General features: G+C 44.5%; 1 protein-coding gene across 14 annotated transcripts in view; it reads right to left on the bottom strand.

Annotated features, from left to right (window-relative positions):
• TNS1 (tensin 1) overlaps window positions 1–22,876 on the bottom strand; it is a 323,516-nt gene that overhangs the window by 240,175 nt on the left and 60,465 nt on the right. The window contains exon 1 of one of the 14 annotated variants that reach the window (XM_081885306.1): window positions 11,862–11,977. The exons of the other annotated variants lie outside the window; for them this stretch is intronic. Within the exon in view, the coding sequence (XP_081741432.1) occupies window positions 11,862–11,942 (81 nt within the window). The 5' untranslated portion in view covers window positions 11,943–11,977. Of the gene's footprint in view, window positions 1–11,861; window positions 11,978–22,876 lie in introns of those variants that run through there. 14 annotated transcript variants of the gene reach the window in all.

Here is a 22,876-nt window from a genome sequence, read left to right as displayed (position 1 = left end):
GAAACCTGAGGCTTTTCTCCTGGGCATGGTTGGCCAACTGGTGCCAAAGAAGGATAGGACTTTTTTCATGTATGCTACTACAGCAGCAAGAATTCTTCTGGCAAAGTATTGGAAGATGCAAGAACTACCTACTCTGGAAGAATGGCAGACAAAGGTGACAGACTTCATGGGACTAGCAGAGATGACAGGCAGAATCCAAGATCAGGGGAAAGAGACAGTGGAAGAGGACTGGAAGAAGTTTAAACTATATCTTTAAAACTGTTGTAAAATTGAGGAGTGTTGAGATGTCAAGGGGCAAGAAGTAGAGAATCACAGCTGTAACTAATAAGTTTAAGGGAATCTAATGAAAGGGAACTAATAGATAAATTGACTAAAGAGTTGCTAAAGAATTGTGGAATAAGGATGCAGCGAAAGGGAGGTATGGGGAAGTCGGTATATGTTTAATGTTGTGTATGTTTTTGTTTTGTGTTGTGTTTGTTTTTTATTATGTGTTTGAAAAATGAATATTTTTTTTTAAAAAAAAAAGAGAATGCAATGTGAGGTTACAGAGGGTGAAATGTAGATGCGAGACATCAGAAGTGGGAAGAGGAAGGGGAGGAAGAAAATATCTTCAAGGAATTGCATCATTTTGCTGAATATATCAAGCAGGTGAAACTTGGGGTGACAGAGAGAACACATCCATCCTTGAGACAGTATTATATTGAAGTTGCTGGGTAACGGAGGGGAAAATGAGTTTAAGGTAAACATTTATAAAGAAAATACAACATTTTGATTACAGGTCAATGGTTCTCTCATACGTTTTATATATATACATAAACACACCGCTATAAATCCTTAATCTGCCAAACAGGTTTCTACAAAGTCTTTCACAGTGGCATATTAAAAACATATTACAATCCTACAGAAAATAAATAAAACAAAGTAAACACAAAATTGAGATTTTTTTGTTGTTTTTATTTATTTTTGCAGAATTGCAAAAATATGGCCCCGAGGAAGACTCTGTTGAAATACATTTGGCATATTAAAGATTTATAGCAGTTTATTTATATGATTGAACTGCAATTTTTAAAAAATGAACTCTCTATACATTTTCACCTTCACTCCACCACCCCACCCCACCCCACCCCCCGTTATCTGGTTCTTGTTAAGGACAGTATTAATCCCGGTTTGTTTTTACATTGAAGTTACTGAGACTTTAGATGAGCTGGGGGGAAAGTAGGGCAACAAAGCTAAATTGGTGGCATCCAAAGGGTTAGCAGGCAGGGGTTCAGAAAATACCCTAAGAATATTTGTGCAGGATGGGAAGAGCAATGAAACCTCCTTCAGATGGTCTGAGGGACATGTGTGTATGGTACCCAAGCACCTGGGAGAAACTGCCACACTACCATCATCATTCAAAACAACCTCTGCCAACCTTGTGTCCCTGTGTCCCCAGGATGGCAGAGACTGATGTGAAAGATGGAAGAAACCCACATTTTTAGAATCAGCGGGAGCCATGGAGAATGTTGCTCACGGCATCGCCTGCCTCAGATGGCCAGGCAAGCAATTGTAACTGGAAGCTTCCCTCTCATCTAACACTTATCCTCATCCCTATGTCCTCATGCCACATGCCTGGAAAGTCACTAAGTCGCCCCTCAGAGAAAGTGACAGGAGCCCATGGGGCTCTTTGACATCCCCCACCCCACCCCACACACTCAATATCCAAAGCATCTTCTCCAGCACTTTAGCCTGTTGACCTTGTCAATTATTCCCTTGGCCTCGTGACCTCCAGCCCCTAGGGAAAAGGTATCTAAGCCAAAGAGCTTTCCATGGGGAAATTCAATCACAAAAGTAGGAATGGAGGGGGGGAATATAACTGCTACAGCCTTAAACAGGCCCATCCAAAATTGTTCCAAGTCTCAGGTTGGGTACAGGTCTGGGCTTGAGTGCTGACAAGCAGTGCCAGAATATCGTAAGTGAAAAACAACAAAATTATTGGAGAAGAGGATTAGCTCAGCCATACTTTTGTTTACCCCACCACTTTCCCCCTGGAAAACCAGCAACTTAGCACTGAATTAGAGCAAATGGCACCTGTGTTTTCTGCAGATGGCCGTTTGCTCCAATTTAGCACTTAAGAGTGGGTTTTCCAGGGGGAAGAGGCAGGACAAAGGCAAAACCACTTGGACCCATGCCTGGAAAGTGCGGGAGAAGTGGAAAACTGCTTGGACCTGTGCTTTCTGGGCATGGGACCAGCGGAAGTGTGGACAAGACCTCAGTGCAGACAGAGGCACAACAAAGCTACTTCCTGACCCATGGCTAATAAGACGAACTCCAATCCATCCAGCAAACTGATATATAACTGACCAGCCAAGTCCTACATTAACAGAGCAAGGGCCACAGCTCAGTGGTAGAGCACATGCTTTGAATGAAGGAGGTCCAAGGTCCAATTATTTGCATCTCCAGGTAGGACTGGGAGAGATCCTTCTTTGAAACCCTGAAGAGCCACCATCAATCGGTGTGGACAACATGGGCCTAAATGAACCAGTGATCTGATAAGTGAACCTTTGAAGTAAAGGCAGTCCTGTTGTTAGTGCATGGAGGACAAAAGGATACTAGTGTCCATGCAGCATAAAGACAATGCAGTGTTAGGGCAATCCTCCAAAGGCCTAGACTTCCCCCTAAGGCCCATCATAGAGAGGTATCATTGCAATTTGGTAGTAGAACCCATAAGGCACATATAGGTAAAGGTAAAGGTACCCCTGCCCATACGGGCCAGTCGTGTCTGACTCTGGGGTTGCGCGCTCATCTCGCTTAAGAGGCCGGGAGCCAGCGCTGTCCGAATACACATCCGGGTCACATGGCCAGCGTGACAAAGCTGCAGCTGGCGAGCCAGCACCAGTGCCGCACACGGAAACGCCGTTTACCTTCCCACTATAAAGTGGTGCCTATTTATCTACTTGCACTTAAGGGTGCTTTCGAACTGCTAGGTTGGCAGGAGCTGGGACCGAACGGCGGGAGCTCACCCTGCCGCGGGGATTCGAACCGCCGACCTTACGATCAGCAAGTCCTAGGCACTGAGGTTTTACCCACAGTGCCACCCACGTCCCCAAGGCACATATAGTAGCCCATTATTTGCCAACTGTTGCTGGTTTTACCACTGGGATGTGTGGTGCTACAAAGCATAGCCTGAACCAAGTACCCACAGCATCACACTTGTATAAAGTAAACTCAACCTGCAGGCGGTTTTCTGAATGAAACCCACTATCATCTTAGGCAGAGAGGCATCTGCAAAAGCAAGACCCAAACCGGGTGAAAATAAGTCCTTCATTACCACAAGACCAAGAGCTGGGACCTTAAATTGTGCTCCCCGCACCCAATACAACTGTTAAGGAGGAAGGTACCACATAAGGTCACCATCCCCACCTGCAAATAGAAGACATGACCCTTGTCACCAGTTGTGGTCAGAATGAAAGATGCTTTCTCCACTGTAGCAGATGACATGGTGGGGTGGAGGCACTTACCTGACCTCCCGGCAGGCAAGTCGCTGCTGCTTATGGGGGGAGGTGAGACTGATGGAATGAGGTCATCACAGTACAAATGTACCTGCTGAGCCAATCTGGCACTCCTAATAGTGCATCTGGCTCACTTCACCCCCTCTGCCACCTTGCCCCTTCCAGTAAGCACCAATGACTGACTTACCAAGAGATCAGGTAAGCCCCATTATGCCATCTGCTACTGCTTCTCTAATGCTGCCCTATGTGGCTGACACTGGGGAAAGAAACAGTTTCGCTTTCTTATGCCTTTGATTTCCCCCATAGTCTTGTTATAAAGTTGTTCAACGGTTTGCTTTTCATTCCGTCGCAATAAACAAACAACCTTCTTGAACCCTCATTTAACTCTCCCTTCCCTTTATCCCAATGCAGTTCTCCCCTTGAGCCACACCCTCCCCTCCATCTGCCACACTCACATAACATGTTTTTACTGCAGGGCTCCCCAATCAAGAGCTCAACTGCTGCCTTTTAAATTGCTGTCTAATTAAGAGTGATTATTCTCATTAAGTTTACAGGCCACGGGTGCCACTGAAAGGCAAGAGAGGTTTACTAAAGCACAAGGACTGTGTCCTCCCTGAGCTACATGAATAGGAAATCAATCTTGCCTGGGGCTAACCACGGGGACAAGAACTAGTTTGTTCATTTATTAAGAAAATTTATATCCCAAACCTATCAGCTTTGCACTCAGTGGCAGCTGAGTTTACTTGCTGAATCAAAGAGTCCTCATATGTGCTGTTAGTAAGAACATGGACTTCGGGCATGGACTTTGAAATCCATGTGTTCTGCTTTCTCTGAGAGCCAGGAACTATATTGGAGGAAAGACCTTACTGGTGCTTCAGAGTAAACCATCAACAGTCAGGACAGATGATTATTTTAACCTTGAACACAAATTCCAACAGTAACACAATCTTCCTCATGTTTACTTAGCAGTAAGCTCCAGTGTGTTGAAGTGGGGGAAGGATTGCATCCCCAGGCCCTTTTGACTTTTGTCAAGCTGTTTAATATTTTGAGGGATAGCAGAATGAGGCCCAGCCAGCATGAACCAGAGCAGTAATAATGATCCACAAAGTACCTGCCTCTAACTGCGGCCAATACTGGACAGATCAGAGAAGTGCTCCCTTGTTTGTTGCCTTGGTGCAAAAAGTCTAGTGAAGTCTTGAGCATCAACATTTCACTCCAGAAATCTTTTGCTTTCTAATCCTCCCAAAATTTGATTAGTAGTGTTTTAATATTTCCCCATTTCCCACCAAAATCACACCACTAATTGCAGCTTGGAAATGAAGTACCCTGCTCATTAAAATGTCTTGAAAAACTCAAATCTAACCACTGTCAAAAGACACAGGATTGAATGGCCTACTGCCCGAACCAAACATGGCTGCTCTTGTGTTCTTTTCCCAAGTTGCACTGCACTTACCACAGCACTCTAGGAGAAGAACTCTAATCCAGTTCTTTCTTTACCATTTCCCATGCAAGTTTGGGAGGAGGCCATGGTTGCCAAGCAACCTTAGCTGCCTGCCTAGCACACAAGGAATCCATATGAAGAACTGTAAGCATCTAACTTTTTTTTAAAGCAGACAAATAAAGCCAGGGCTGTAGCCATAGCCATTTTTTTAACTGAATAACTATGTTTCAGGGTTGAAGGACAGCAAAAGAGCTTTGACAAGACTGAACACATACAATGAGGTGATATTGCTCAAATCATTCACCTGCACACACATCAATCCAAGCTAATTTCTGTCTCCCAGAGGAAACGATGAACACATCTGATAGTAATGGGAAATAATAATTGGTGGTGCAGGGAAGCAGGCAACCCAAGGATATTGAGAGTTGCTAACTTAGGACTTGCAGATATTTTCTGTTTATGTGAAGTAGTAGCCATTTACATTGCTTCACTTTAGAGGTAATTAAAGTTAAAATTATGGAAAAGAGCTCCAATATTATGAAATGCTCAGTGTAGCTAATGCCGCAGAAGACAGAATTGGGATTCAAGATGAACTTGACAGATTGGATAACTGGGCCCAAACTAACAGAATGAATTTCAATAGGGACAAATGTAAGGTTCTGCACTTAGGCAGGAAGAACCAGATGCACAAATATAGGATGGGGGACACTTGGCTTACTAGCAGTATGTGTGAAAAGGATCTAGGGGTCTTGGTGGACCACAAGCTTAACATGAGTCAACTGTGTGATGCAGCAGCCAAAAAAGCTATTATGCCTTATAGAGACCACACCAGAAATACTGTGTCCACAATTAAAGGAGGGTATTGGCAAGTTGGAATGTGTGCAGAGGCGGGTAACCAAGACGATCAAGGGTCTGGAAACCAAACCTTATGAAGAACGGCTGAGGGAGCTGGGTATGTTTAACCTGGAAAAGAGGAGACTCAGCGGAAATATGATAGCCGTCTTCAAATATCTAAAGGGTTGTCCTATGGAAGATGGAGCAAGCTTGTTTTCTCCTGCTCTGCATATTCAATTTATTCAAGTTACGAGCAAGGAGATTCCAACCAAACTTTCTGACAGAAAGAGCTGTTTGATAGTGGAACAAACTCCCTCAGGAGGTTGTGGACTCTCCTTCCTTGGAGGTTTTTAAGCTGAGATTGGATAGCCATCTGTCATGGATGCTTTAGTTGAGAGTCCCGCATTGAAAGGGGTTGGACTAGATGACCCTCAGGGTCCCTTCCAACTCTACACTTCTATGATTCTAAGCTGCCTAACTGCACAGTCCTCCAGCTTGTATCTGAAGGCAGTTTCATGTACTAGCTTTTCTTACACAGCCATAACCTCCCCAAAGAAAAGACATGGATAGTCAAATGCCCTTTTATCCAAGGATACCCAGAGGATTGAATATCTGGCATCCAGTCAATGTTCCAAGAGAATAAAACCATTTGAGCACATATACACACCCTTTCCATACTTTGTAATATTCAGTTTCCTATCAGGAAATTACTGTATCTCCATGAAGGGAAAATTAACCTATGGTTAATTAACCTATGGTTAATTTGCAATTATGCATGGAACGCGTGAAATTGTTTGTTTTGTTAAATTTATAAAGTTCAAACCAAGGAAATTTAAATAAAATCAGGAATGTTTAATCTGCAGTTTACTTCACCAAGAAAAAGGTTTTGCACATCTTGCCACCTAGTTGGTAGAATATAACGGTTTTCATTTCAAGAGGGCATTTATATAGGAGCATATGACAGAACCTTTGGTCAAAGCCTTAACATGTCTTTTGAACTGCAAAATTATATACATTTGGTTATATACCAACTGTTTAACATGGGTGGGGAGCCTGAGGTCCAAAGGGCAAATACAGCCATCAAGACTTCCTCCGTCTGGCTGTAGCAGCCAGCAAGGAGGGGCACTGCCACACAAATGACCTCCCAGCAGCAGAGTAGCTGCCACTTAGAAGAAGGGTTGAAGGGGCAGGGGCCCTGGTACTGCTCCCACACAGTGCCAACATCCCCACCACCTGACTTGCCCTTACTTCTCCTAGTAAGCAGTAGTGCTTCTGTTGCCTGGAAGTCAGATGCACAGTGGCAGACCATTACTAGTCACTATTGCTCTCTGGTCCCCATGCCTCTTACCAGGTCACACTCTCCCCAAAGCCGCACTCCCTTTTCCCAGGTGACACCCCTCACCTCTCCTGCTCCAAACCTTACTCTGGTTCATTTGTCTGCTTAGAATGTCTCCCATCAACTCTTGCTTGCCTGAATGGAGGATGGAGCGTTGTGGGCACATGTCAATAGCTGTAGAAATCTCCCACTTTAGTTGGGCTTGCTGTGTTGTGCAAACAACACCTTTAATGCAGTGTTTGATTTTGGGTTGCAGATTTATTGACATAGAGCCTTCCTTGTAGATGGCACAGTATAAAGAACAGGTATGATGGGCCCCTTTCCTAAAAGGATTACAATCTAAAACAGACACAGAGAATTATGGAGGCATAATTAGGCAGAAGAATATGTAACCACCCTGTTTTGCTATCTATAAAAAAGGATCAAATATTTTAAGTCTAATCGGTTTCTTTTCCTAATTCAGATTTTGTTGCAAACTACATTTTTAAACAAAAGACAATTAATGTAATTGAGCTTTTCAAATTGCACAAATCCTTTTTTATTTTAAAAAATCTGATATTTTAAACATAATTGAATTTCCATCCTTTTATTTTCTTTCATTGCATAAAGCTGGCACAATTTCTGATTCCAGCTGCTACAAATATGACTGGCACCTTGGAATTACAAGTAGTTTCCAGATTTCCAAAGTAACCCTATTAAAATGTCACTGATTATCATTCATGATTCTTAATCAGAAAGGGATGCTATAATGCTTAGTGTCTAGACTTGAACTAATATGTAATCACTTGGTAGCATCCCCCCACCCCCCACCCCCAAAAAGCTGGCTCTGGTCTTTCACCTCCCTCTATTGTTGCTTTTGGAAAAGCAGGCAAGCTCCTGGGAACTCCTATGTTCTTCTCCCAAAAACACAAGCTTCCAACAGGCTGGAAGTGATCAACAGAGACTGGAGTTCCCGGTTAGTACCCCATGCTGTTAAAACATTTCCTCAAAAGCATCTGGAACTGGCCATTATCAGAGAAAGGATGCTAGGCACAATGAACTCTCTGACCTGGCAAAGCTATTCCTCCCCTGTTCTTGTCCAGGATGATAAATTACAACACGTGTCACCCCCCATCATTTAAATCATTGTAATAAAATCCTCCTACAGCAAAAAAAAAAAAAAAGGAAAAGATAAAACTCCGCATGAACACGTTGTGATCTTACATCACTGGAGAACTTCGTTAGCTCATTAAGCAGCCAGCAATCAGGAAGCAGAGGGAAGCACGGTATGAAAACATACACAAACACACTTCTTATTTTGTGGAAGCCACACTCTGCTTCCATTTAAATGCTTCCCTGCATTGTTTTTCATCTCTGGTACTGGGGCGGGGGGTGGAATCCAACAAGCTCATGAACCCTATGGCTGGACCTGCTGATCAGAAGGTTGGCAGTTCGAATCCCCACAATGGGGTGAGCTCCCCTTGCTCTGTCCCATCTCCTGCCAACTTAGCAGTTCGAAAGCACGCCAGTGAAAGTAGATAAATAGGTACCACTGTGGTGGGAAGGTAAACGGTATTTCCGTGTGCTCTGGTTTCCGCCATGGTGTTCCATTGTGCCAGAAGCAGTTTAGTCCTGCTGGCCACATCCTCATCATCCTCATCATCATAAATATTATTTATACCCCACCCTCCCCAGCCAAGACCGGGCTCAGGGCGGCTAACAGCCAATAAAAACAAGCTGATTGAAATATAACTTAAAAAGCAAGATTAAAATACTACATTAAAACAATTAAAACATTAAAATGCAGCCTCATCACAGGAAGAGAAAAGAAAAAAGAAGGGGGGAGGGAGTCAAACTGATTCTAAGCCAAAGGCCAGGCAGAACAACTCTGTCTTACAGGCCCTGAGGAAAGAAATCAGATCCCGCAAGGCCCTGGTCTCATGAGATAGAGTGTTCCACCAGGCCGGAGCCAGTGTTGAAAAGGCCCTGGCTCTGGTTGAGGCTAATCTAACTTCCTTAGGGCCCGGGACCTCTAGGGTGTTGCTATTTATGGACCTTAAGCTCCTCCATGAAATGACCCAGAAAGCTATCTGCAGACAAACGCTGGCTGCTCCCTTGGCCTGATATGAGATGAGCACCACAACCCCATAGTCACCTTTGACTGGTCTGAACCATCCAGGGGTCCTTTACATTTACCTTTTTACTTATTCTTTGAATACCGGATTCAGCTTCCTCTGTACACATGCAAGGAGACTCAGCAAACCATCAAAGGAGTAAGGAACTTTCCTCATGAGTCCAGGGGGACTTTGGGCCTGTAAGTCTCATGAAGGCTGAAACTGTTTAGGCCTCTTGTTCATATATTCAGATTACTCTCCATTTTGACCCTAACAATGGGGAAAGGCTCCTGCGCAAGACAGATCATGGGCCAATTCATGCACAGAGATCTTGACTCAGTGCCCATATTTCAAATGGTTTTCAGGAACCGGAGGGTTCTAAAATTAAAAAAATACATTCCTGACTACTCACAACACCAGTCAATACAGCATTTGCATGCATCACATGCCTAGAAAGCATGGCTCCAATCAGTTTTCCCCTTGCCCAACTCGATTCTCAGGGAAAACTCACTCTTCAGTGCTAGACTGGCGCAAATGCCAGTCCAGAGAAAACCTGAACTGCTGTTTGCTCTGATTTAACACTAAGGAGCAGTTTTCCTCAAGGGAGAAAGCCGTGGGACAATGGGATGTGTGGCTAAGCATAGCTTGTAGGAAATGCTTTTGTGAATCGGCACTCGTGAGTCTATCCCTCTGCTTGCTTCTGTTTCTTTAGGGAGACGTCTAAAACTGAACAAAAAATCTGCCACTGTTTCTCCATGGCTTACCACCTCGCTTTGCAAAGATCAGCAAGAATAGCTCACATCTTCATTACTGTGGAGTAACTAATATGAGGTAATGTTGGAAACAGACCCCAACAACACTGGCTCTTCCACCCAGATTTGAGAGCCTGCTGATCCATCGCCACTCTCTCCCCCTGAAAGGCCACTTCAGAACCCAGGCCAATTTTGGCAGTTGCAGAGTCCCCCCACTCCCACTTCTTCTTGGCTTCATTCTGTCCTCCAACTACCCACCACCTCCCCCCCCCACGCCTTTGGGACCACCCAAAGCATCGCTATGGCAACAAAGCGATGTCACAAACAGCGGGTTGTAACTGTAGGGACCAGGCAGACAGGCTCCGCTCTGGAGAAGCAGAGTTCTCTTTTCATGCAAATGTTTGTCCGATTAGTTATGTCCCAAAGCCCATTCCCACCCCCCTCCCAGGCTGAGCAGCTATGGAGCAAATCCTGCCTTGTTATAAATGGGTCTCAGGGTGGCCTTCCAAGTCACTGGGCCCAACTGTATCAGGATCTGGCCAGCAGGATTACTAGACGAAGTATTGAAAGGAAGCACAAATAATGCTCTGTAAAAACACAATTATTTTTGGAATCTCTGGTTTCCTGCATGTGGAAGCACCTAACCTCTGGTATTTTCCCACTGGCTGCTTCTCTCCCATAACAGTGGTACCTCAGGTTACAGACACTTCAGGTTACAGATGCTTCAGGTTACAGACTCCGCTAACCCAGAAATAATACCTCGGGTTAAGAACTTTGCTTCAGGATGAGAACAGAAATCGCACAGCGGCAGCGGGAGGCCCATTACCTAAAGTGGTACCTCAGGTTAAGAACAGTTTCAAGAACAGACCTACAGAACAAATTAAGTTCTTAACCCGAGGTACCACTGTAAATCAGAAATCTTGCTTATTCTCACACAAGCCACGTGCAGCAGGTTACCTGACCTACAGGACATGGAAAAGAAATAGGTGGCCGGAGATTATCCTAGCTTCGACACCCACTCGTGTACAGCAGGTCACATGCACGTCTCCAATATGATCCGTCATGACGCCTGGAAGGGGCTTAGAACAGCCAGATCCACTTCTAGATATGGTGCCACCGTCATGCGTCCCAAGATGCAACTGCAAAACACCTTTCTAGCCTAGTGGGTGGTCTCCAATATGTCATGCTCAGGTTTCCACACTTCCAAATACCCATCCACTATCTGCATTAATAGATCGCCTCCAAATGACCATAGAGGCTCTCTCAGTGAGCACAGTTCGTTTTGCCCTCCCTTTCGCTGCAAAACCAGTAAAGAAAGGGGCGAGCGATCTGATTCTCACAAGCGCCAGGAAAACAGTGAAAAGTCAATTTCCCCCTCACGTGAAAACTAATGGCATTTTAAACAGGGGAGAGAGGAAGAAAATGCTTCTAAGCCCGACATCCCCGGCTTCCCTGCAGTGTTCTCCAGTGGCGCAGCGAGCCGGATAGCTGGACATCTGCTTCGCAGCAAGCATCAAAGGCTTTCCTTGCAAAGTCACATCCAGATGGAATCCTTTAGGAGGGCTTTCCTCTCCTTTTCCCGATCGTCGTCTCCCTTTCCAATCCCTGAGAGGCAGTCTTTGAAATCCATCCATCAACTGGCATTAACACATGGATGCACACATGCACGCACACACACACACGAACAAACAAGCAAACACAAAGCTCTCCCACGACATCCCCTCCTTCCTCCTCTACAGTTGCCCTGTTTGGAAATGCGGTCAAAAGTGGAAGGAAACACTCCAGCCCAGTAACTGCAACCCCTCGACCAGAAGCCCGGCTTCGCTTTGCAACACAACCAAAAGCAAGCAACTTGGGAGTAAGGCGGGGGAGGAAAATGATGCTGCGGGATGTCGTCGAAAGACATCTACGTACCCAAAGCATGCAAGACAGGCAAACCCAGGTCATCCTGTCACCAGATCGGCCCTTTGGGAGACTCAATGAAACCGACAGCATAACAGCATCAGCTCAGCACATCCTCCGCGCAGCCAAGGGGTAGGAGGACTAGGCAGAGGCAAGGAGAAAGCGCGAGGCTTTCCAGCCAACAACAACGTATAGGCATGTGCCTCTCTGCCGCCGCTGCCTCTTCGCCTTCCCTTGCCTGGTGTCACCGTGGATTCCTCTCCTTGCTTCTTCTTGGGTCAGCTCCTTCACCTCCAAAGGAAAGGGGGAGGGGCGGTGCCTCTGGAGAAACCCTCTCTTTATGGCTGCAGACCCCTCCCCTCCAGGCCCCTCCTCGATGGGCAGCTGCATAACTTTGCCGCGCTTTTATATAGTTTAATGGTTGAAAGGCTGCCGAGTTTCAGCTGCAGCCCCATCCCCACAAGAGAAGCAAAGGGAGGAGGAGGAGGAGGAGGGAAGGAGAAATGAAACACACGGCTATGCTCCTCCGGGGGAAGCCGGGGCTGGCTAAGCACGAAAGGACACTGAAGTCGTGTTCAGGAGAGTCTAGCAGATTTAGACCCACAACCCAGGAGCAATAAAATCCTTATTGTGGGAAGCCTGTCTCCGAACCAGCGGCAGGCTAGCTGAGCATTAAATATGACAAAATCAATCTCCAGGACTGAATTCTTCTGGCAGTGGGAGTGTCACACCATCTCTAAATACGAACAGCACATAGCATCATTTTGGTGTTAAATGAAGACTAACTTGTAGCAGCAGATATTCATGCCAGAGGCTTTGATTGTTTACTCTTTTAAGTCATGGAATTTGGTTTCTGGCCAGTCGCTATTTATGCCAAAATTTGGCATTTGAGTTAAATTCCACTGCAAAAGCAACCAATTTGCCATGAATTCACTTGTAGGGCTTGGGTTTGGGGGATGAAAAGAGGTCTGGATCTTTTGGCTGCATTTCTTTTAACTTCTTTTAACTTAACAAGCACAATCTTTGCAGTCTAAATATCAACATCAGATATCTGAATTAGGATTTTGATAATTGTTTTTTTATGACAGAAATCATTATGGGGAAGTTTGCTTTTTGAAGTCAGGGATTAGCATAGCCCTATGCTATGTGGAAATGCAAAAAGGAAGAAAGTGCTTGAAAAAGAGATAAATACATATTCTCTTAATTGGTTTTGGAAGCTTGCCAAATGCATTCTGCTTCTGGAAAAGAAGGTGTGTGCATTAACTTTCCTGCATTTTTTGCAAGCACCTTAAGACAGGTGGACACAGTCATGCTTCCCGCCCCCCTCAAAAAGCAAGTCTAATTGGCTCTTGGTTTCAGCCTTAGATATCTCTTAATTCCAATTCCTGCCATACACAATACCCAACATAAAGAAACAGCCGTCAAACCACATTGCCCAGGAGCCCAGTTATGTCACTTCTTGCCTGCAGAGCTGGCAGTCTCTCACTCTTTTTTGAACACCCTCCCTTGTGGAGTGTTCCCCCAGCCTCCTTTCCTCTCCACTCTCCTTGTGAGTCCTCCAGGCAGTCGCTGCCACTGCCGTTGCCGTTGCCCCTGGTCTCTGAGCTGCCTACCCGCCCCCCACCATCCCAAAGAGAGATTCCTCCTGGAAGCACCATTCACCTATGGAGCTTATAGTCAGGGCTGCTACAATAAACAGCTGTGCAAGGCTTGGAGAGGCAGAGATGTGAGAGAGCATCAGAAGAGGGAGGGAAGGAAAAAGGGACAGAGGCTAGTGTTGCCCACGGCACCCTTAACCATCATTTAAGGCACCCCAGGGTGCCACGGCACACTGGCTGAAATCTACTGCCTCAATATGCAGCAGAGAGGCAACTCCTTCCATTCACAGTACACTTCCTAAAACTAGGCAGCAGCATGAGACTGTAAGAAGAATATAACCGTGCTACAAATAGGTGAGTTTGCACACACAGAGACACACACAAACCAAGGACAACTAGCTGGTGGAAGAAGAAGAAGCCGCCTTAATTTGGCAAATCTGGAGCAGCTGAATTGACCACATGGGTCCTCCTCATTCTCCTACTAGCTCAGTGCTGACTGTTCTTTTTTCTTGGGCTTCCTTGAGCCTGCTGCCTTGGCGTTGCCGGATCCTGCCAATTGAGATCCCTTATTAAAAACAGCTTGGGCCTGGAAGTGTGTTTCCCCCTGAATGGCCATGCTTACATTTGGTTCATATTTCCTTCCAGCAACACACAGAATTTGGTTCACGTTTGATTTCCAGATTAGACAAGCCTTGGAAACGCAGCAGGGGGTGGACCAGTGATTGGCAGCTTTGAAAGAAAGGAGTAAATGTGGGGGAGAAAAGAGAAAAGCTCTGAGAGAGAGAAAGGGACAAAGACTTAGGTGGGTTGGTTGATGCGCTGTACAATCCTAACTAAGCTAAAAGACCTAGACCTATGAGCCCTGAAATTGATATGGGGAGGGTCTGTAGCTCACTGGCAGGACACATTATTTGCATCCAAAAGGTCCCAGATTCAATCACCACCATCTCCAGTTTAAAAAGGATCTCAGGTTAGCAGGGCTGCAGAGGAAAATGTCTGAGTCCTAGAGAGCTGCTGTCAGTCAGAGTAGACCATACTGAGCTAGATAAACTAATGATCTGGCTCCGTATAAGGCAGTTTTATATGTCCAATTATTGGCCAATAAATGCAGCCTTGAAAATATGCCTACAGACATTCCTAGCCTGCCTGTCTATATATATACCTACACCTGTGGCAAATGGGCAGCCCAAAGGCAGGGAGAGGACTTTCAGTTTACAAAAACTTCTTTGCTTGGGCACCTGAAGGAACAACTTGTTGTCCTAAGTGAACAGTCTGGAGACAAAGTCTAAAACTACAGGACACTGATATCACTGTCTCTGTGGGATCCATATGAATTTCCTACAGCCCACATCAAGCAGATGGTTGCATGAGGGAGCTCCTTGCAGAATGCTGCCCAGTAAGTCATTCACCTATGCCAGTGGTTCTCAAAGCGTGTGGTGCACCACACTGGTGAGCCAGGAGAGGATGGCAATTGTAGCAGGAAGATTCAAGGACAATCATAGAAACATTTAAACATTTCATAGTAGTATAGTATACTAACAAAACAAAACAAATACTATTTACATAACATGGGTACAGTACATATCTTTTCAAAATGAGAGCATCAAGTATGTGGGAATGATTCATGTTCATAACTGCACAGATTTATAGTTTCTGGGTGTCCCATGATCATATTATAAAGTAGTTGTGTTCTGTGTTGTTCCTTTTTGTTTTCCAATGTATTTCTTATCAATTAAAAAAAAATTGTGGTGAAAGCAAATTTTTATTCTGAAAGTAGGGCCCAGAGAAACAAGTTTGAGAACCACAAGCCTATGCCATCAGTTGCCTCTGGCCCAATGGCTTTGGCCTCTGGCTACTGCAGAATTGACATTGGCTTAGGTCTGACATGGCCATTCAACATTCATCTTCATCTGATAGAACCAAACCCACAACTGGGTCATGTCCCAATGTAATGTGGCTCGTATATCAGCAGCACCATTTCCTTCCTCTGGTAGTATTGCTTTTTAAAGAGGACAACAAGATTAGGGAGGGTTGAAGGAGGAAAGTGAAGTGGGGGGGCAGGGAGAAAATGAGAAAGATAGCTGGCTTGCAAACAAGATGGTGCCAAGCCTTGGGCTGGGACAAAATGGTGAGCCCCAGACAACAATGAAGTAAATCCCTGGGTTTAAGAATTTCTTCCAGAATATGTCAGAATTCCTGTGCACCAAGGGAGCAAGCTCAACTTACAGTTCAATGCATAAATGCTGCCACACACACAAAACGGCAGCCACACAGTTAGTTCTCCATCTCCTTCCAGAACATTCTAAAAGAATTTACCTATCTCAGTGTCACTGCCATCACATACTTCCCCCCAGCCCTGTTGTCAGCAGCCAATGATGTGAACTGTGGTGGTAAAAAAACTCAGAAATGTCATGCCATGGGTTAAGTTCTACTAGACATTATGAACCAGGAGCTAAACACTTATATGATCAAAGCACAGCTACCACGGGACGGGCCTATGGACATTTTCCATGCTGCTGATTTCTCCAGGTACAGGACTCTAAAGGAACTTAAAGGCAGCATCGAGACATCTCAAACATTTAATCCATATAAACAGGAGATTATACTTTTGCCATGTATGTCTCAGGTTCTGTTGTGCTACCGACATAAAACAGGAAGTCCACACCAGAGATAGTAAGGGTACATATCTATTAATATAGGCTACATTCACACCATCTATTTAAATTGTTGTTGCTAAAGCACTATGACACCACTTTAAACAGCCATAACTTCCTCCAGAGAATTCTGGGAGCTATAGTTTGTTTAAAGGTGCTGAGAGTTTTTAAGGAGACCCCTATTCCCCCTCACAGAGCTATGATTCCCAGAGTTCCTGTGAAGAGGGATTGGTTGTTAAAAGGCACACTGGAAACTGTAGCTCTGAAATGGGAATAGGGGTCTCAGGACCCTTAACAAACTGCAGCTCCTCAAATTCTTTGGGGGAAGCCATGACTGCTTAAAGTGCTACTGTAATGCTTTAAATGGATGGGGTGAATGTGGCCATAATCACACAACTGGGATTCCCACAGAGTTGCAGCATTAAAATCCTAGATGCTTACGGGGCCATCTCTTATAATAAAGTACATCTGGCGCTTCTATTAATTAGTTCATTTATACAGTTGCCCCACACTTTCTCACAACATTTTCAAGACCAGGTTAGGGCAAGAGACATGTCGTGCCAGAGTCCGCTCCATTTGCTGTGCTGCCTGACGCAATGAGACCTTCCAACAAAACCAGAGGCGGCAGCAGGCCTGGAGGACGAGGGACCTCACTCGCCAAGCCCTGTCTGGGAAACCACAACAATGCCGCCTTTTATCCAGTACCACAGCAGGGGAGAAAGGAACCACCACAGCCCTGCCTTTCCTTTCCCTCTGCTCCTTCCAAACCTCAACCCCAGCCACGCCAAGCCCCAGCATGGAAATATCAGTCAATGAAATGGCTTTGCAGATTCTGGTGGATAAAACCCAGATTTTGGCATCTTTAGGGAATTTAATGGTCTGTCATCCTAATTAAAGAAATCTTAGTCAATTAATTGCAGGGGTTTCATTTGTTTAATTGACTAATCAATTGTTTGGGTTGAATATGCCATTGTTATCATCCTGGCATCAAGTTGGGGCTTAATTCATTTGCCCAGGCTTTCCAAGTTTTGTAAGCTGATTAGGGCTTAATCTGCTCTGTTGTTTTCAGCTGCTTTATTTGTTTCATGGTGTATTTCAGTATGTATCATTATTATTTCATTATTTGATTTAGTTGTTTTACTCTGTGTTCTGTATATTGCCCTGCTATCTGTACTGACGAATGTCAGATTCTACACATGTTTAAAACATAAACAACAAATTAAAACATAAAACAAATTAGATACTTATTTTTTATTTGTTTTACGGCGAAAATTCTCAATCATTTTATAATCAAAAGAAGTTAAAACTGATTTCTAAAATAGTAATAAAGTACAATACAATATAGTAATAATAAAATAAAATCAATGTGAGTAAACAGTGAAACCACTAAAATTTGTGCGCTGCTCTGGTTCACCAGAAGCGGCTTAGTCATGCTGGCCACATGACCCGGAAGCTGTACGCCAGCTCCCTCGGCCAATAAAGCGAGATGAGCGCCGCAACCCCAGAGTCGGTCACGACTGGACCTAATGGTCAGGGGTCCCTTTACCTTTACTATATTGTGTATATATTTTTTTCATTGAACACTCTTTCTGTATATTTTCTTTAAATAAAAAAATCTGTATGCCTTAACTACAATTATGAAATGTATCAGCGCCTTCTTTCTATCTTTTTGTTCTGTTCTCCTTTTCTCACCTTTCTTGTCCTTTCCCTCTTTTTCTTCTCTTTTGCTCTCCTCCCATTATCTTAAATACATGCTGTATCTTTTTTGATGGACCTTACACATAGGCATAACCAAAGGTGGACAGGGGGCAGCTCCCCACCCCCACCCCAATCAAGTAAAACAATAGAAATACTTAACTAACTGACCAATCACATCAGTTCTGCCTCCCCTAATAAAAATCCTGGCTACACCAATGACCTTACATTACTTTTACTTTTTGATGACCTGTTGTCATCTATGTCTTTTCTTACTATATTTTTTTAAAATGTTTTTTTTTAAAGGAGGAAACATAAAAATCCTGAAGCAAACATATTTTGATGTTCTTTTGGTGGAGCAGACATGTCTTAGAAGCATTTGCTTCTGTTTGACGGGGAAGAAGAAATATCTCTTCTGATACTGTGTTTCTATTTTAATTATAAAAAAATCAAAACAAAATCTGCTGTCCACTTAACTGGGATACCTTATCAATCCATCAAGAGTGATTTTTTTATTAACTCTAACTGGTTAAATATTGGAACTCCAACCTATGGGCCGGGAGCATACCTAGACTCACAAAAGGCATATATATCCCAGCATGCCCAGTGCAAAATGAATTTGGAAAGTTAAGGGAAATTCCCTTTAAACCAGCCTTTGCCTGATTGGGACTGATAAGAGTTACAGGCCAAAGCATCTGGAAGGCACCAGATGGGTGAAGGCTGCCTTAAGCAGGGCTACTCTGTAAGTAAGAAAGGCACCCTGGAGAACTCAGCAGCCCATTCAAGGTACGTGAGGATCCCAGGTGCTCTCAAGAAAGAGAAGGTGGTGTTTCAATATCCCTCTACACATGTGTCTTGAAGAATGCATGGCAAAAGAGGAGAAAGGGCAAGGGAAACCAAATAAAAGCACTTTTTGTGTATTCTCTCCCACCTATATCAATGTCCCTTTAAGTCATTCCGAAAATGAAAGCTGGTAAAACAAGATTCAATATTTTGCATTATGCATTCAAGGCGCTTATCACTGCCAAGTTTTAGAGCTAAACAGTAGGTTTCATTCAGCTCTGTTCAGAAGTTCTGATTGTAATTGACTTGCAGCTGACATCTTGGCAAGCTTATCCTGCTAATTAACTTGCAAGGGAGCTCTAGTTTTGGGTAGCACTTGCAACTCAGCTCATGAAAAGGGCACTTGCTGTGCTCTTCCTAATTGCCAGTAGCATCATCAACTCAGATGGGACTGGAGAACCTGCTTATCATTGCATTTAGGTGAAAACAACTATTTGCATATTTCTGATCCATTATAGCACCCAATTACACCCAGCCTAGATTTCTAGTTAGAGATGGCAACCCTAGAGTAGGTTCCTGCTGTCATAAAGGAGCCATTTTTATTGACACCATCCCTAAAGGAAGTTCTTGCTAAGGAAAACGGAGGCATGCTTCAGATTTCCTCCATGCAAAATGTACACGTTCTAAACATATGGCCAAACATATGACTGAATTATTATCCTTGGATTATCTTTCTCTTTTCCTAGATAGTTTCCACACAACCTGTCCAAAATGTAACTGTAGTAGATCTGTCCTGAACAGGATCAGAAAGTTACACTAGATATCCAAGGTCCTCAAGCTCGTTCTGTGTCAGAATTTCCTAGAATTCAAAGTATCCCCAACAGATGCCTCACAGGCTGTGCACACACCACACATTTTAAGCATATTTAAAGCACATTACTAGCCAACAAGGAATCCTAGGAACTGAAGTTTGTTATGGGTGCTGGGAACTAGAACTATGTGAGGAATAAACTACAGTTCCCAAGATTCTTTGGAGAAGTCAGGTGCTTTGAATGCTTGCTGTGGACGCAGCCACAGTCCCACTCAATGATTTTGAGAGAGTCCACAAAGTCTCTAACAGAGTCACAATTCAGTGTGATCACATTGCATTGATATGCCTTTGTCTTGGGGAATGGGAAAATGCAGAGAAAATCTTGATTTAGAGCCTCAAACAAACAGTGCTGGAGGCCATAAGGTGGATCCTGAGTGCTCTCTCCCATCCACTCTTTTTTTTGTTCCCTGCCTCCCTCTCAGTTTACAGCTGTGCTATCAAAGAGCCAGCTCATTAAAGCCCTTTATCACCTCATAAGTGCTTTTACTGCTGTTTCCCCTCCTATTAAAAAAAACTTTACAAAGTGATCGTTGTAGCCAATGCAGTTCATTGCCCAGCTGATCTCATTACATGATGGGACAGCCTCCTCCCACATCCCTGCCCCAAAGCACAGGGGAGACAAGAAAGAAGGCCACAGGCAACAGATGCCAAACTGGAGACTTGAAGACCATGCCAATATCTTGGGAAGAGGACACAAATGCTGTGCCTCCCCAGTAGCCTGTTCATTCCCTTCATCTCCTATCTTCTTTTGCATGCTGCCTTATAACAGAGTCGTACAGCTCAGTCAGTAGAGCATTAGACTCTCAATCTCAGGGTCGTGGGTTTGAGTCCCACTTTGGGTGAAAGATTCATGAAGTGCAGGGGTTTGGACTAGATGACCCTCCGTTGTCCCTTCCAACTCCACAAATCTGTGATTCTGTGTTTTGCCCATGTTGCAGATAGGGGAATGCAGTCCGAGATATATCAGCTTCCTTAAAACCACAGCATCTCATCTCCTACACTAGGGATGGAGAACCTGTCTCAGTATGACAGAGCCACATTCCCTCATGGGCGACCTTTCAGGGACCACATGCCAGTGCTGGCCAGGACCAGAAGCAAAGGTGGGTGGAGCAACAGGTAAGACTCTTGACAGTCCAAGTCAGAGGTTTCTACATGTACCCATGTTCCACACAAATCTCTCCTCCTTCCCTCCAGGCGAGTAAGAGACATTGTCACAGTTCAAAGGCACATTCCAGACAGGCAAAAGGTGGGCGTGGAGAAGGACTGTTGAGGGGCATAGCCTGGGGTTAGGAATGTGGACTGGGAAGTGGAGAAGGACTGGGAAGACTCCTAAGGGCCAGGTAGAGAGGTCCAGAGGGCAATATTCAGCCACTGGGCCCAAGGTTCCCCACCCATGTCTTAAACCAACGCACAATGCAATGCAGAAAGGTCAAAATAAAGAGTGCAAATGGTGGGTGGGTGCAAATGAGAAGCAAGTGTTGCATGCAAGCAGCAAACAGAAGAAAAAACTATGGCAATATATGCCAAGAACAAAATAGAACTGCTTGAGGGAGATGGGAGGCAATGCATACAACAGGCCGTCAAGAATGCACTTTCCATCACTCCCAGTATCAGAAAAGCTGGTATTACACCTATTGGTTTCCTGCTTCTTCCAAAGGCCTGCAGAACAAGGCTTCCCATTCATCTGCAAGTACAGAAGGAAGGAGACTCCACATCCAGAGACTCCAAAATAAACTAGTGCTGGTCCCACCCAACTCTTTGGCTGCAAGATATTTGTTTATAAAATAACATATTTAAGATTGGATAATTGCAATTTTACGATGGATTAACTATCAGAATTTTCATAACACAATTGGGCATTGATAGAACATTAAATCACTTGAAGGTGGGGAAGACTTACTGTCTAAAACCCTGACAGTCTCATGCAGCAAACCCACTTTTTGCTGTAAGGGAAGCAAGGGGGTGCACCGAAAATTGTGGGGTAACACTTGCTTTGATGCAACATCATCTACTCTCCCCACAAATAAATCGGGCTGAATGATAATTCATTAGCAAACACTGTCTATTCTCTACGCAAACAAATCAGGCTGAACGCTCAATAAATAGATCACCTGGAAGTGGCTACAGAGGTACCAAAATATCTAGGGCAGTAACTAAGAGCAGCGATGGTCAATTGGTATTCGTATGGACCAGACCAGACCTGGCCCCCAAAGTAACTTCACATAACCCCAGTGGTTATTCTATTCTATAGAATAGAAACTTGAAAGTATGGCAGGAAAAAAAGTGCTCAAGTTATTGCATCAATAACTCATGTGCAAAGACGAACAACTACTGTCCATCTGCCTCTTGAAAAGATTGTGCAGGAAGCACATTAGCTACTTCCTAGCTCTGCCACCCCCCCCCCCATCATGATCTACAATCCAAGTGCATGTGTTCCACTGCTGTGCAGCTCTTACTACTAGTGCCAACTTTTAGAACCTGACCATCCACAAAGAGCTGAGATTGTATGTCAAAATACCCATTACCAGACTATTGCCTGAAGAATAGTGCAGTTCCCAAGAAACTGGCCATCCTCCAGCTTACAATGAACAAAGGAAAATATTGAATAAATTACAGAGCACTCAGAACCAGATGAAATTCAAAATGGCAGCTGAAATCAGGCTCACAAGACACTGGAACTGCTGGGTGGAATTCTTCCTACAACTTTTGCATGAGCTCCAGGAGAAGAGTAGCATGCAAACATAATAAACAAATGTGAAAGGAGTCCCCCTCCCCCTCACCACCACCTCATTCTCTCTTGAGAGATAATCCAGCCCTATAAGGAGGGAGATGAATACACTCAGGCAACATTTCATCAAAGGGGCAGGAGGATGGAATTTTCAGGCCTATTTGGCTCAACACATAAATGTATCATCTTAAAAAAAAAATTAAAGAGGTCCATCCTGTTCCCCAACCCAGATCCTTTAAGAAGACCCTAATGAAGGTTTCAAATGGGAGACTTCATTACACTCTGGGCATCAAAAGGAGCTGATCCATCCAACAAGACCCCCTTGCTGGGCCAAGAGGCTATTTGGACCCCTCATCAATCAGCACTAGCTCACTAATTACCTTTAATGACAGCCCAGGTGTCCTGTTGTAAGGGCCAAGGAGCCAGCTAGACCACTTCGTAGCTCCCGCCTGCTCTATAAATCTTAGCCCCGGCGCATTCACCAGCATAATGGATCCAGGCTGCCCTTTGGTGCTCTTCTGAGGGGAAGGGTCAAGAGGCAGGGGGGTGAGGGTGCAGTTCATTAGCATGATTTAGGGAATCATTAAGAGGTGTAATGGGGAGAACTGCAGATTAGCCATTATTGCATTCCCCCTCCGCCAGGAATGACTCGGGCCACCTAGCAACCAAGAGGCTGGGGGGGGGGGGAGAAACTGGAG

The sequence above is a fragment of the Podarcis melisellensis genome, assembly GCF_964234715.1.
Source record: "Podarcis melisellensis genome assembly, chromosome: 1".
NCBI classification, from domain to species: domain Eukaryota; kingdom Metazoa; phylum Chordata; class Lepidosauria; order Squamata; family Lacertidae; genus Podarcis; species Podarcis melisellensis.
Note: the sequence above shows the minus strand (reverse complement) of the source record. Positions and strands in the feature narration are given on the sequence as shown.